Source organism: Onychomys torridus, chromosome 3 (assembly GCF_903995425.1).
Source record: "Onychomys torridus chromosome 3, mOncTor1.1, whole genome shotgun sequence".
NCBI lineage: Eukaryota > Metazoa > Chordata > Mammalia > Rodentia > Cricetidae > Onychomys > Onychomys torridus.
In genome coordinates, this window is record NC_050445.1 from 40,039,140 (window position 1) to 40,052,893 (window position 13,754).

Genomic DNA, 13,754 nt, shown 5'->3' on the forward strand with positions numbered 1-13,754 from the left:
CTCCTTAACGTCAGGAGACTGAGGGTTCCTGGGAAGGGAGGAGATGGGAACTGGAGGAGAGGTTTCTTGCCCCTGCCAGGAGCCTGTAGGGCATTTACCTGCCTGAGGCAAGGTCAGCACCTGGGCCAGCCTGAAGAGTCTCTGCTGGCAAAGCACATGGTGACTGGACTCCGTAAGCACTTGCTGGACCGCACTGTGTCCTGAATCTTCCTTCCCTCGCATGAACCTAGCAGAGTTCTAGGTGGCCACTGGAGGCAGCTTTGGTGAAGGACGTGGTCACCTCTGCCTGAGTTTGTCAGTAGCTCAATGCATGACCCTGGTACGAATGAAAACCAGGTGACTGTGTCTGGCCATGTACCCTACCACCCACTAAACTGGGCGGGTTATTTTTCCACAGTTCACCTTGATTTCATACAGATAATTCCATGCGGGTTTCATACATATATATGTATGTACATATATACTTTATACACATATGTAAATGTGTATGTCCATATGTACACATATACATATATTCACACTCACACATACACACACATAAGTATACACACATTTCCGCACAAAGAAGTCTGGCCACAATTTGGCTTTTTGGGACAGTGAAATCGGTGTCATTTCTTGCTCCACCAAATCCCAGAAGTGGTGCTTTAAAAAAAATGTGATTCCAAAATCTGCTGCCTTTCTTCCTTTTTAAAAAAAGGTTACCAAAACTTTTCTTCCCAAGTCGAGAGACTTAATTCCATTTGATTGCACCTCTGCAAACAGGTAAAAAATTTGAAGTAGACTAGAAAACGATGCCATGATAGGGCTGCATGTCACTGTTCCAGTGTTACCACCTCCACAGCCTGGCCGTCCATGGTGACTGCGCTGTCCGATATCCTGGTGGTCACTGGGGCCATGGCCACCTGCACTGGCCCGTTGCCTTGGGCGAGGCTGGTTACCACAGTCTGGTACATGCTCACAGGGATCTGGACCAGGCCTGGAGAGACAAAGCAAGACTGTTGGTAGGGCCGTGCTCAGGACCCAGGTGCTGGCTGGGCAACTGGTTCTGCTCCTTCAGGATACGGCTGGCTGCCAGCCCCAGGTTAATGACCTACCTGCTTTCCAGGTACAGAATCATTTCAACTTCTTTTCTTTCTTTTTGTTAGAGACAAGGTCTTGCTGTGTAGACCAGGCTGGCCTTGAACTCTTGATCCTACTGCCTCAGCCTCCCAAGCGCTCAGATTATAGGTGTGCCATGGCACCTGGCAGTCCATCTCTTCTCTCAGTTCACTTTAGTTCTTTAAGATAGACTCTCAGGAAAGAGAAGTGTGGGACACTGCAAACAGCTCCACACACACAGACCTGCCTGCCTCCATCCTTAGCAAGCACAGCCCATCGGGCGCGAGTCCTCCCAGCTTCAGCCACCCCTGCTGCAGCCAGACTACCTCCTCTGCTCCGCCGCTCGCCTCTTACAGCCCTCTAGCTGCCCATGCGAGCATCTGTCAGCTTGAAAACAAACAACGAAAACCAAATTTCTGTCTTCTACACTGCTGTCCGGCCACTGGTGCATATCTGTCCTTTCCTCCAGAGTCGGGTGGATAAAAGAACCAAAACCAAACTAACTGGCCCATCTGTCTACTAAGTTTAGGATTTCACAGACTGGTATAATTAAAAAAAACAAAACCAACATATTTTAGGGTTAACTAAAAGCAACAACAAAATAAACAAACACACACCCCATCTCTCTCCAGCACCACTATTCTCCGAGAACAGTGACCCATTTCCAGTTAACTTGGGCCACGTCTTCCCATTGGAAGTAGAGTTACAACGGACGGAGAAGGGCTATGTTTGGGAATCTACAAAGCAAAGGAGTGGTTCTGACTGTCAGCGGAGCAGAAGCTGGCATCCTGCCCAACCCCTTCAGGATCCTCCAGGAAGACAGAGGAGGCTGAGGACAGGAACTAGGATTGAACTGAGTGGATCAGTAGGTGGGTGCCCAAACCCTAGCACCCAGACCACTGGGACAGAACATCTGAGATTCAGCCCAGAGGAAACACTTGTAGTGAAATAAGGCGAGCAGAGTGCTGTGTGGTCACTGTAACAGTCACTGGCCCTAACGTCCATAGCTGCCTAGCTCTGTCCCTGGACAACCTGCGAAGCAGCATTCTCGTGTGTCTGTCACTCATAAGGGGGACAGAGCTACACAAAGACAACGTAGGAAGAAAACAAAACAAATGCTGTCACAGTATCCTTACAGATCATTGTCTTAAAATGGGATGCTATTAAAAACAAAGCAAAGCAAAACAAAACACCCCAAACACCAAACCTACACCTGTAGTGCAAGTCTGAGACAGGAGCATCACTTGAGCCCAGGAGTTCCAGGCTAGGGAACTCCATTTTAGAAATACAAAATATGGAACTGGGAGTCTAGCTCAGTGGAAGAAATCTTACCTAGAATGGACGAGGCTCTAGGTTAGATTCCTGGCACCACAAACAACAGTAAACAGTCACCCAAACTAATCAGGCAACCACCCATCCACCCACCCATCCATCCATCCATCCATCCACCCACCCAATCAACCAACCAAACCTCGAGCCCCAAAACTTGTGATTGGAGTATGTCTAGAATCCTAATACCCAGGAGGCTGAGACAGGAGAATTGTGAGTTTGAAACCAATCTGGACTACATAGTGGGACCCTGCCACATAAAAACAACAGCAGCAGCAACAACAAAACCCAGGACAACTCCAAAATCCTACAACCAACTAAAAAAGAGAAATATGAGAGTACTTTAAAAACAAAACGTGCAATAGATAAAACATTCCGAAGGTAGTAAGATAACAAGAGAATTTTCCAGATACTAGAAAAGATTAGAAAGTAGGGAAATTAGATACACAAGCAAACTTCTATTACGGAGAAAATGAGTTTGTCAAGGAAAGGCCACTTGGTGCACCTGGCGCAATGATGAGATTCAGACACTCAGACACATCTTCTCAGAACATGAGGGTAACAGTGAAGAGCCCAGAAGATTCTAGAAAGAATGAAGTAGGGGCTGGGTGTAGTGGCACATGCCTTTAATCTCAGTACTCAGGAGGCAGAGGCAGGCAGATCTCTGTGAGTTCAAGACCAGCCTGGTCTACAGAGTGAGATCCAGGACAGCCAAGGCTACACAGAGAAACCCTGTCTTGGGAAACCAAAAAAGGGCAAAGCAGGAAAGGGGAAGCATATACAAAAACTTGGGCATGAGAATAATACCGGACTCCATGGCAAACCTGGATGCTAAGATGATGGAGCCATGCCTTCAAGCACCCTGGTTCAAGCATTCCAGAATTGCAGCCTAGAATTCTATACCCAGCTATGGTGATCTGTATGAACTGCCACCACACAATTTTAGATATGGCTCAAACCTCTGCTTGCTCATGCACACTTTCTCAGGTAGCGTGGAAGAATGTGCACCATATGAGCACAGAAACCTCAGAGGGCAGCCACATGGGCTTTGGAGACCCTACAAGGGAGAATGGGAGCTAGGCAAGGAGCAAAGCTGGGCACTGCAGTTATAGTATGCCATGCTATTTGCTTCTGTGCATAGTCCATATTCAAGTACCAAGACTGGTTATCTATCCAGCAGCTCAATTTTAAGACTGCTACAAAAGTAGTCATAAATTTGGGTGCTCTCTCATGCTTTCCAGCCGTGTGTGACTGACTCCACGTGGTACTATACTTGGGCTGGCTTGATCAAGCTCTGTGACACTGCCAGAGGAGGCAATACTGGCTTGAGGGACATTAAAGAGTCCCACCTGAAAATAAAAATGAGTTTTAAAAAGAGATGTTAAGCAGCACCCAGGAAGTAGAGGTATGTGGACCTCTATGATTTGGAGGCGAACAGATCTATACAGTGAGTTCCAGGCCAGCCAGGGCAAATAGTGTGACCTTGTCTCAAAAGAAAAGGAAGAAGGGGTTAGGGAGGTGCAGGGACAGTTAGAAGGCCCAGTGGGTAGGAATCCTGTCACCAAGTCTGATGACCTGTGTTCAATTCCCAGGGCCCACATGGTGGAGAGTACTCATTCCCGAAAGTTGTCCTCTGACCATCACATGCCCTTGGTGGCATGCATGCATACACATGTGTACACTTGCCCAGGTGACAGTAGGGGAAGGGTCCCAACCAAAGGAAATTAGTGCAAAGGAAAATCTGATTTCAGGCTGGAGAGATGGCTCAGAGGCTAAGGGCACCGACTGCTCTTCCAGAGGTCCTGAGTTCAATTCCCAGCAACCACATGGTGGCTCACAACCATCTGTAACGAGATCTGGAGCCCTCTTCTGTATACATAATAAATAAATCTTTAAAGAAAATCTGATTTCGATGTCGAGCAAGTTTGAGGCCAGCCTGGTCTACAGAGCGAGATCCAGGAAAGGCACAAAGCTACATAGAGAAACCCTGTCTCGAAAAAAACAAAGAAAATCTGATTTCATAGTATTAAGCGTGTGTGAACATTTTCTAGGAGTCAGTTTCATCAATTTAGGGGTAAGCGTTTGATGGTACAACATGAAGCAGGACTTGAGAGTTTTGTTTTGATGACAGTCATTTGTGAAACCCCACTTACATGGGTCTGTTAACAAAACAAATTTGTGATGGGGAACAGTTGGCAGAGGGAAGAACAGGGGGTGTGGCTTGATGGCAGGGGTGGTCCGGTCTCTTCTAAGCCATTCCAAATGGCTTTTAAATGCTGACTCAGTTCTTCCCTTCACCCTTCCTTGCCACGGAAGTTGTTTTTATATATACCATGTTGCTTGGCCTTTTAGTCGCACACTTAGGTACCATGACATCAGTAATGTTCCCAAAGTCTACAGCACAGTCTAGATGCTTTGGCATGGTGGTCAAGGCAGTCATGATTTGCTCTAGACTATCTTCTTGTTTTGAGACAGGGTTTCAAGATGGAGCATAGGCTGGCCTTAAACCTTTGAGCCTCCTGCCAAGTGCTAGGAAGACAGGCACGCTCCCACTATGCTCTGGCCTGCAAAGGCCGCAATGGACTTGGACTTCTCCACACAAGCACCTCCACGCTTGTGAACACCGTGACTTCCGCAGAACGGACTTGTTCTCTGCTTCTTCCAGCCTCTGCCCTCCAGTGGTTTGGGTCCTCTTCCCTGGTAGCCCCATGGCACTGTGCTCAGCCTTCTACAGAGGAACAATCTTACAGATCATCACTGTTCACATATCTTGTCTTCAATTCGATTGCAAATTCCTTAAGGGACCGAGTCTATCGCTGAGGCCCTTAACAGTGGGCAGATGATCAACACGTTTTCTACACTCACAAATGGAAACGGCTCAAGTGTAATCTCAGCAGTCAGGAAGGCTGCCTCAAGTCCAAGGCCAGCATGGAATAAATAGTGAGACATTTCTTCTAAAATCAAGACAAAGTAAAAATACCACACCCAAAACCTATCCAAACAAAAAATTCTATAGACTGCATTTTGTATATTTCACATAACTCAGGGAAGAAGCCAATTTAGCTCCTACAATGGAGAATGAAACAACAAAGCTGTCTCAAGGTGAGTAGTTATGATAAGTATCACACATCTTGGTCACTGCATAACCTCAAAGGCCTTGCAAACCCAACTCTAATCTTTTCCACACGCATTCCCAGTTCATGTCCACCTTAAATAAATGTATCGCCATCTTCATGTGGGGATTTTAAGATCTCTCTCTCTAACACAAACACCCACACAGGCATTTGGACATGGGATTAGATTAAATCTCCTCAGTGTCTCTGACCTAGCTGCCTTTATGTCTACAGCATGGGGGAGGGGCTGAAAGCTTTGAAACCCAGCACACACTAAGTCGGGCAGGAGGCTGCCCTTGGAAGAGAGATGATTAAATGCTGAGGTACAGTAATCACGCTGGGAGTGTCCCTGCATCTGCTCAGCCTGCCCCGATTAGCCCTAATCTAGAGGCACATGCTAATCCAAGCTTGGATTCTGGGTCATTTCAGTTGATTAAGCAATAGGAAGCCAGCCCTTCATGTTCTGCTTTAAGGGTCCCAAGTTCCCTTTCTTTTCCAGGGAGACCCAATACAGTCTTAGTAACCAGACTCCTTCGTGGGTGTGGCTGCATGCCCCTGGATTTGTACTAGGACCCTGGAGAGGGATGCAGGATGACATCTTTTTGTAAGTGAGCACTCCAGCAGAACCCCGGACCTATCAGGAAGGCACAGACTCACAACATTCTCAAGACTTCAGTATTCCAAAATGTCAAACCCACACAAATACTAGAGTTTAACAAATCTAAACTGTTTCTTTAAATTCAAAGTTTATTCTCATTTGTTTTGAGACAGTCTCACTGGGTAGCCTGGGCCTCAGACTCCTGGTACTCTTCCTGCCTTGCTCAGCCTTCCAGGTGTCCTGATTACAGACATGATGCCCAGTGGTAAATCACTATCCAATCCCAGCACTTGGGAGACAGAGGCAGGTGGATTTCTGTATTGAGGCCAGTCTGGTCTGCATAGCCAGTTCTACATCAGTTAGAGCTACAAAATGAGAAACAGCCCCTGACATACACACAAAAAAAAAGTTTACCAAAAAACAAAATGCAAGGGCAAGCCAGATGGCTCAGCAGGTAAAGGTGCTTACCACCAAACCTAACACCCTGAGTTTAATCCCCAGGACATGGACACACACACACACAGCAAACAAGTAAATGTAATAACAATAATACCCAGTAGATACTGGCCGTGGTGGTAGATATCCATAAAATCAGCACTTGGGAGGCAGAGGCAGGAGGATCTTTAGTTTGAGGCCAGCTCAGGTTGCATGGTGAATGAGACTGTGTCTCAAAGTCAAAACCACACCCCACACCCCAAAACCAGGCAAGGTAATGCATGACTATAGTCCTAGCACACAGTCTCCAGGCCGGCCTTGTCAATAGCCTAAGACCCTGTCTCAAAAAAACACAACAAAACAAACAGACAGGTTGTCATGTTGTCGTCCCCCGCCCCCAATGACTAGTTTATTAAGCTAGATGTGTGGGCTTTGGATCTGGTAGCCTTTCCATGCACCAGAATACCCCTGACAACTAGCACCCGGCCACAGGGCCAGGAAGGCAGAGGACCATCCTTCAGGGCTCACCACTGCCTTTGCAGGCTTCATGGTAAATCATGGCAGCATTTTCCAGGGAACGGAGGTGAGAGGGAACTCAGAAAGACAGGCCTCGCCTCTAGGATCTTCGGCTTAACCACTCCCAACTCCCCAGAGGAGCTGTCAGCCCTAGGAGCCTGTCCTGTCTTGATTAAAATAAAACTGCTGGCTATCTGCTGAGCATAAACGGTGAAGCAAGCCAGGCCCAGGCCCCCTTTCCTCCTTACCTCAACACGGCAATTATATCCTTCCTGTTGCTCAGGTTCAAGTCTCTGAAGTCCCCCTCACCACCCTTGACTTCACATCTAATACACCACCTACTCCTGTCAGCTCCCTGCCCTTCCCTTTTTTTTAGTTAAAAAAACTACTTTTATTATTTTTATTTATGTGTCTGTGTAAGTGAATGACGAGTGTAGGTACCCACGAGCCAGAAGAGGGCGTTAGGTCCCTTGGAGCTGGACTTACTGACACACATGGGTTCTTTGTTAGGACAGTGGGCATGCCCGACTACTGAGTCAACTCTCCAATCCAAACTCTCCTTTCAAAAGTAAACCAGAACTCGGCTTCTGCTATTTTAATGTAAGTAACAATTTATACAAGAGTCCCGTGCCAACCTTGTACCTTCAGTTTTCAGAAACTTTCGCTAAAAACAAGACAAAACCACCAACTATCCCAAGTCAAAAGCAAAACCATAGCCATACATATGCTAAAGTTAAGAGCTAAACTTTATTTCTTCTTCAGGTGCTGAGGCGAGTTAAATTTGAAGAAGATAATATCTCCATCTTCCACAACGTAAGTTCTGCCTTGTTGTCTGTACTTCCCAGCAGCCATGGCTGCATTTCCAGAACCTTCCTCTTTAAGATCTTCGTCTTTCAATACTTCCGCCATAATGAATCCCTTTCCAAACTCTGTGTGAATCTTTCCTGCAGCCTGAGGAGCCTTCATGGCTTTCCTGATGGTCCATGCACGCACTTCATCTGGGCCTGCAGTGAGAAAGTATTCTAGTTGGCGTGCTGCAAACCCAGCCTCAAGGATCTCTGGCAAAGCACTGTCATGCTCATTTCCAGATACTTCTGCGTCTCCTCAGCACCTTAAGTAACCCAGGCTGGTCTCAAATTCTCGATCCTGCCGCCTCAGCTTTCCAAGTGCTGAGATTACATAATCACCATGCCTGGTTAGCTGAATCTTGAGCAAGTCTACACCAACTTTCCCCAGAATTCCCTACGTTATCCCTGCATCACACAACCATGTTTGTCCTGTCAACATGCCCTCGATACTATTCATACTTGTTCAAGCCTCTCTCCCTGCCTCGACTACTGCAGATTGAAGCCAGGCTCTTTTGACAATCCAGGGGTTAGAACAGACCCACAGCCCACTCTGTTCTCTGCCTCCTGTGATGTTATGGACTCCACCATTCACTCAACTTCGTATGGCCCTGCCCTGCTTCCAAGTAGTTTCTGTGTTTCTCTTTAGATGTCTGCTTACTTCAGTTGTTGACAGGACTGTCACTGAACACTGAGCAACCTGAGCGCAGAGGCTGTTCGGTAACGGGACACACTGTGACACAACTCACCATGGTCTCTGTGACTTTTTAGCAATTGGAACACATTTCTTCCAGCCTTGCCCTCTGTAGACTGAAGAGCCTTCAAGGCCTTTGCTTTGCTCTGCTCTAGAGCAAAACCGGCCTCTCCGGCATCCTTAAGGTGGTGTAGTCAAATGCTTTGTGGAAATCCCAGGCTTTGCACAGAAGAGCTACTTTACTCTATAGGCTATCTTACTTCCATTAAAGATTCTGTCATTCAACATCTGTGGGCCTTAGCTCCCTCACATGCAAAATGGTAATTACTAATCTCATGGGGATGCTGAACCAGATATGCTGACATAGGAAACCCTTGGAACAGTGGCTGGTACACAGTAGGTCTACAGTACTTGTCCACTCCTTTTCGAGATGATTTTGAATGAGAAGTCTAGTTTGGGCTGCTAGTTTATTGGTCCCTGGGAACATCTTGCAACAGGGACTTGCTCCTATGGCAGGCACATCATTTGCTGAAGGCCTCCAAAGACACAGATTTGAGATAAAAGCCATGGAATCCTAAAGAGAACCAGTGGGCAGCTTCCCATCTGCATCACAGCATAGGAACTATTCGAGGGAGACAACACAGCTGCCAACCCAAGCACAGGTGAATGGCAACCCTGGGCAAACTACTAACATGCATTAACACAGTTAAAGACAGGACCAGGGCTGGAGCTGGGGCCGCAGCTCAGTGTTAAAATGCTAACCCATATGCAAGGCTATGCACTGAAATAAGTGTGTTGTATAATACATACAAGTGATCAGGTAGAGTATGATAATATTATCAACACATCGAAACTCCTCAGCAGTAAACAGGATAGACATGAACCAGACAGAACCCAGGGTACCAGAACTGGCTGGCTACCCAGCACGACAGTTTACCCGCCTCCACCCCACGACAAGATAGGGCAAGACAGACGGCTTTCGGAAGAATGGGCCTTTCATTTGCCCTCCAAGCAGGGAAACCTTGGGGAATTGTTGTTTGCTGTAATTCAATCTTTCGGGCCCAAGGCCTTGTGAGTTGGCCGTGGAAGTGTCTTTAGTCGGGAGAATACTGACGGTCACGAGAGGGAGAAAACAACCCTACACAAAATAAATAGCAGTTGGTGGAAAGATTTTTTTCCCCCTGAGACAGGTTTCATACTATAGACTTGGTTGGCCTGGAAATCATTAGATGGTGTAGGCTGGCCTTGAACTCAGCTATCCTCCTGCTTCAGCCTCCTGAGTGCTATAATTACAGGCATGAGCCACCACACTTGACTGAGAAATGATTATTAAAACTAAAGGGAAATAATGTAATGTTTTCTGTAGTTTATTTTATTTTTTGCTTTTTCAAGACGGGGTCTCTCTGTGTAACAGCTCTGGCTGTCCTGGAACTCCCTCTGTAGACCAGGCTGGCCTTCAACTCAGAGATCCGCCTGCTTCTGCCTCACGTGCGGCTTCCTTCTGTATTTATTTATTTTTTTAAAGACGAGATTTCTCCATGTAGTTTTGGTGTCTGTCCAGACTGGCCTCGAATTCACAGAGATCCGTCTAGCTCTGCTTCCCGAGTGCTGGGATTAAAGGTGGGTGCTGCCGCTGCCCCCCCCCCCCCCCCCCCCCGCTTTCTTCTGTAGTTTGTTAACAGGAAGGCTAATCCATGTAGCACAAGAACATTGGCCTATATGGAGAATCAAGTCTATGACCAGAAAGGGTAAGAACGAACCCTTTAGAAGGGGCTGGAGAGATGGCTTAGTTCTCAGCACCCACATGGTGGCTCATAAGGATCCTCAACTCCACTTCCAGGGGATCTTCTGACTCTTGCTAGCACAAACATATACACACATGTAGGCAAAACACTCGCACATACAAAATTAAATATATCTGAAGGGGAGAACAAGGAATCCAACCAACCACTCTCATGCTACAAACTTGTCAAATTCTTGACAGGTGGTGTGGTGCATGCCTTTAATCCCATCACTCAAGAGGCAGAGGCAAGTGGTTCTCTGAGGCTAGCCTGGTCTACAGAGTGAGTTCCAGGACAGCTAGGGCTGTTACACAGAAACTGTTTTGAAAAACCAAAACCAAAACTTGCTACAATTTTAAGGTCCAGAAAGAGGAGGAAATCTTTCTTGGAAGAATACCCCAGAGGCTGATGAATCCAAACAAGCCTGGTCAACTGGCAGGGAAGCCAGACCAGCAGTGGAAGGGAGACAGAGACAGAGGTCTACACAGAGACAAAAAGAAAGAGGACAAGGGCATGACAAGAAGGCCAGTCTGAAACTGAAGAGAGGCCCAGGCAACCCTAATGCTAGCAAATCAGGGGAGCAAGGGCCCCTTAGCCTTCCCTTTGTGTGCTGGCTAAGTATGAGGTACTGGGGGACTCATGAATCTAACATGTTAGACCTGGCAAGCACCGAACAGTCTCCTGCAGCCAAGAGCAGCCCTCAGCGCCGGGCCCTTCCCAGCACTCAACGCTTCCTCCCTTCTGGCCCGACAATCTCAAAAATGCCCCTAGGGATAATGCTAACAGTGGTGTGGGCCAGCTGGGACAGTGTCATTCCGTCCTTTGTCTTTGGAAGATTACCAAGAAACTCCACTAGCCCCTTCCCCACACATCAAAGATGAAAATTGAATTCACTTTCACTTTAGCAAATGAATCTCAAAAGATATCTTAGAAATAGAAACTCACGATTTCCTCTTGAACACCATGGAGATGCTCAGGAATACTATGAAATGAGGCTCTGTGCTTTGGTATCAGATCCCCTGTGGCTCCTTATCCTGTAGATTGAACCCCCAGTGTGGCGGAACTCAGCCTTGCTGATCTGACCATAAAGGTTTTTCTGAAGATGGAAGAAGGGACAAACCTTCAATGAGAACGTGCAGAGTTTGCACATGGCTCAGAATACGGGACCAAACTGCAGAAGGCAGGGGAAGAAGAGCAGGGCTACAAAGCACATGCTGGTGGCTTGCGTACATGTGGTCCTCAGAAGAAAGTCATCCAGCTGAGTTTTAATGCAGAAATGAGAAGTGGTCACACGGGGGCTACCCAGAGTGAAGGATGAAGGGATGGTAATTGGACAGTTCTAGAGCTTGACAGTCACACAGAAAGACATCTACCTCAGTAAAGCATCATCTTAAAAACAAAAACAAAAACAAAAAACAAAACCCAGTCAGTTTTTATTGGTAGGAAAGGAGTCAGCAAAGACAGAGTCCCACACAGGAGTAGGGGTAAAAAGCGATCACGGTCCAGAGTGCACCCTGGGCACTGTCTCCTCTTCAGTGGTTATATGGGTTGCCATTCAGGTTTGAGTTCTTTGTAAGACAGGCAGGAGCCAAAAAGCATGTAAGCTGCCAGCAACAAGTCACCCAGCAGCACTTCCTTTCTTCTGACTGATGTATGTATTGTAGTGACCTCTTTGAAATGCTCCAGCAATGCCTTTAGGAGCAATGCCACATCAATGTCTGGCACAGCAGCTTTGACATCTAAAGACATCTTCTTCTTCTTCTTCACCGGGAGGACTGGCATCATCCTGAAGTCCATGTATATTCTCTCTTATCTGAACTGTACTTGTATAGCCAACTTGTCCTCGAATACAAGTCTTTACAAAAAGAACGCCAGCCAATCAACAAAGAGCAACACCACCAAAGGTAGCAATTATCGACAGTTTGATGGGAGGCTGTATTGTAGGGAATAAGGCCATCCACGGTGTTGCAGTCACTGTACCCTCAGCTGCTTCCTTCTCCCACCAGAGATGAACCCACCTGTAGCCTTCTTGCCAGGATCCACTTATAACCTTCAGAGTCTGCCATAAAGAGGCCTGACAAGAATATAGAACTGTTAAAAGGCACTGGGCAAGATGGGCCACTAGAACCTGCCACAGCTCTGCAGCTTCCCATACACCCTAGTGTACAGTGTTCTGTGCGACAGCTAGCAAACCCAGCTCATCTGAACACACCAGCTCACTGACTTTGGATGGAGTACGTGTTTACAAAAACGTACCTTCCAGCCAGCTCTTAGTTGAGCCGAAGGGAGAGTCGTTTCCCCCGTTCACCTCCTTCCTAGAGTAGCATTTATGATGTGGTTTTCTTGTAGCAGACCTACCTTCCTAATTATGTCTTCCTTAAGCTAATATGAAAACTAATTTGTATTTCCTAAGCACAAAGCATCTGGCAGAGAGTCGTGGGGATGGTCTAGGCTTACACTGGGCTGCTTAGCTCAAAACTGTCCAAGGATTTAAAATGTGTCACAAGTAATCTACACGAGAGATAATCTGTATGTGACAACCAAGAGTTGATTACATTTATAAAATCCACAGGCCACTTCTGACTATAGGGCTGATCTGTGCTTAAGTAACGTTACATTTATTAGAGTTTTGTTAAAAAAAAAAAAGAATCTAAGTTTGAGGTAACAGTGTTTATCTTATATGAGCTTTCTCCCAGGAGGCAGAGCAACCATGTATTGGCTGCTGGAAGCAGTGAAGGAGGAGGAAATGATTAAAAGTCACTTACACCTTGGTCGTATGGCTCCCGGGAAAGGGGGAGAAGGTGCTGACAACCTACCTCTTGACTCTTTGCTGTCTACAATGAACAAAGCACAAACATTTTTGGCCTGAGTAGTTTCACATGGCCTCTTGTTAGAGGCTGCTTACTGAGAAAAGTCTCCCGTCCTCACAGCTGAGCTATGAAAGCTGAGTAGAGAAGGCCAGCGAGAGGGAGTGCTGAAAACAGACATCCATCCCTGCGGGTGTGGTGACAGACACCTTGAGTCTCAGTGCTGGGAGGCAGAGCCAGGCGCATCTCTGTGAGTTCCAGGCAGCCTGGTCTACAGAGAGAGTTCCAAGCCAGCCAGGGCTGCACAGTGAGAGCCTGTCTCAAACAACAGAAGGCAGGCCTTCCTGAAATCAGATCCCTTCCTCACTTAGTGTAATTCAGGATTTTTTCTCCTTCCTTGTATTAAGGTAGTCGTTAAATTCTTGGAGGCCCATTTTTTTAGAACTTGAGAATGCAGTCTAGGTAGCATGGCTAGAGGGAGGTACTCCAGACATTCAGTCAGTCCTTCTCTTCTGTCGTGAAGACTACACTAGATACT

The 13,754-nt window shown here is 46.8% G+C and overlaps 1 protein-coding gene across 6 annotated transcripts in view; it reads right to left on the minus strand.

The window, feature by feature from the left end:
- Nucleotides 1–501: 501 nt before the first annotated feature.
- The window catches only part of Nrf1 (nuclear respiratory factor 1), a 107,428-nt gene continuing 94,175 nt past the window's right edge, over nt 502–13,754 (minus strand). For 4 of the 6 annotated variants that reach the window (XM_036180786.1, XM_036180789.1, XM_036180787.1 and 1 more), the window contains one exon: nt 6,938–8,093. In XM_036180786.1, coding sequence (XP_036036679.1) covers nt 7,837–8,093 — 257 coding nt within the window. In that variant the 3' untranslated portion in view covers nt 6,938–7,836. Of the gene's footprint in view, nt 977–6,937; nt 8,094–13,754 lie in introns of those variants that run through there. The other 2 variants (XM_036180790.1, XM_036180791.1) reach the window with 1 other exon arrangement.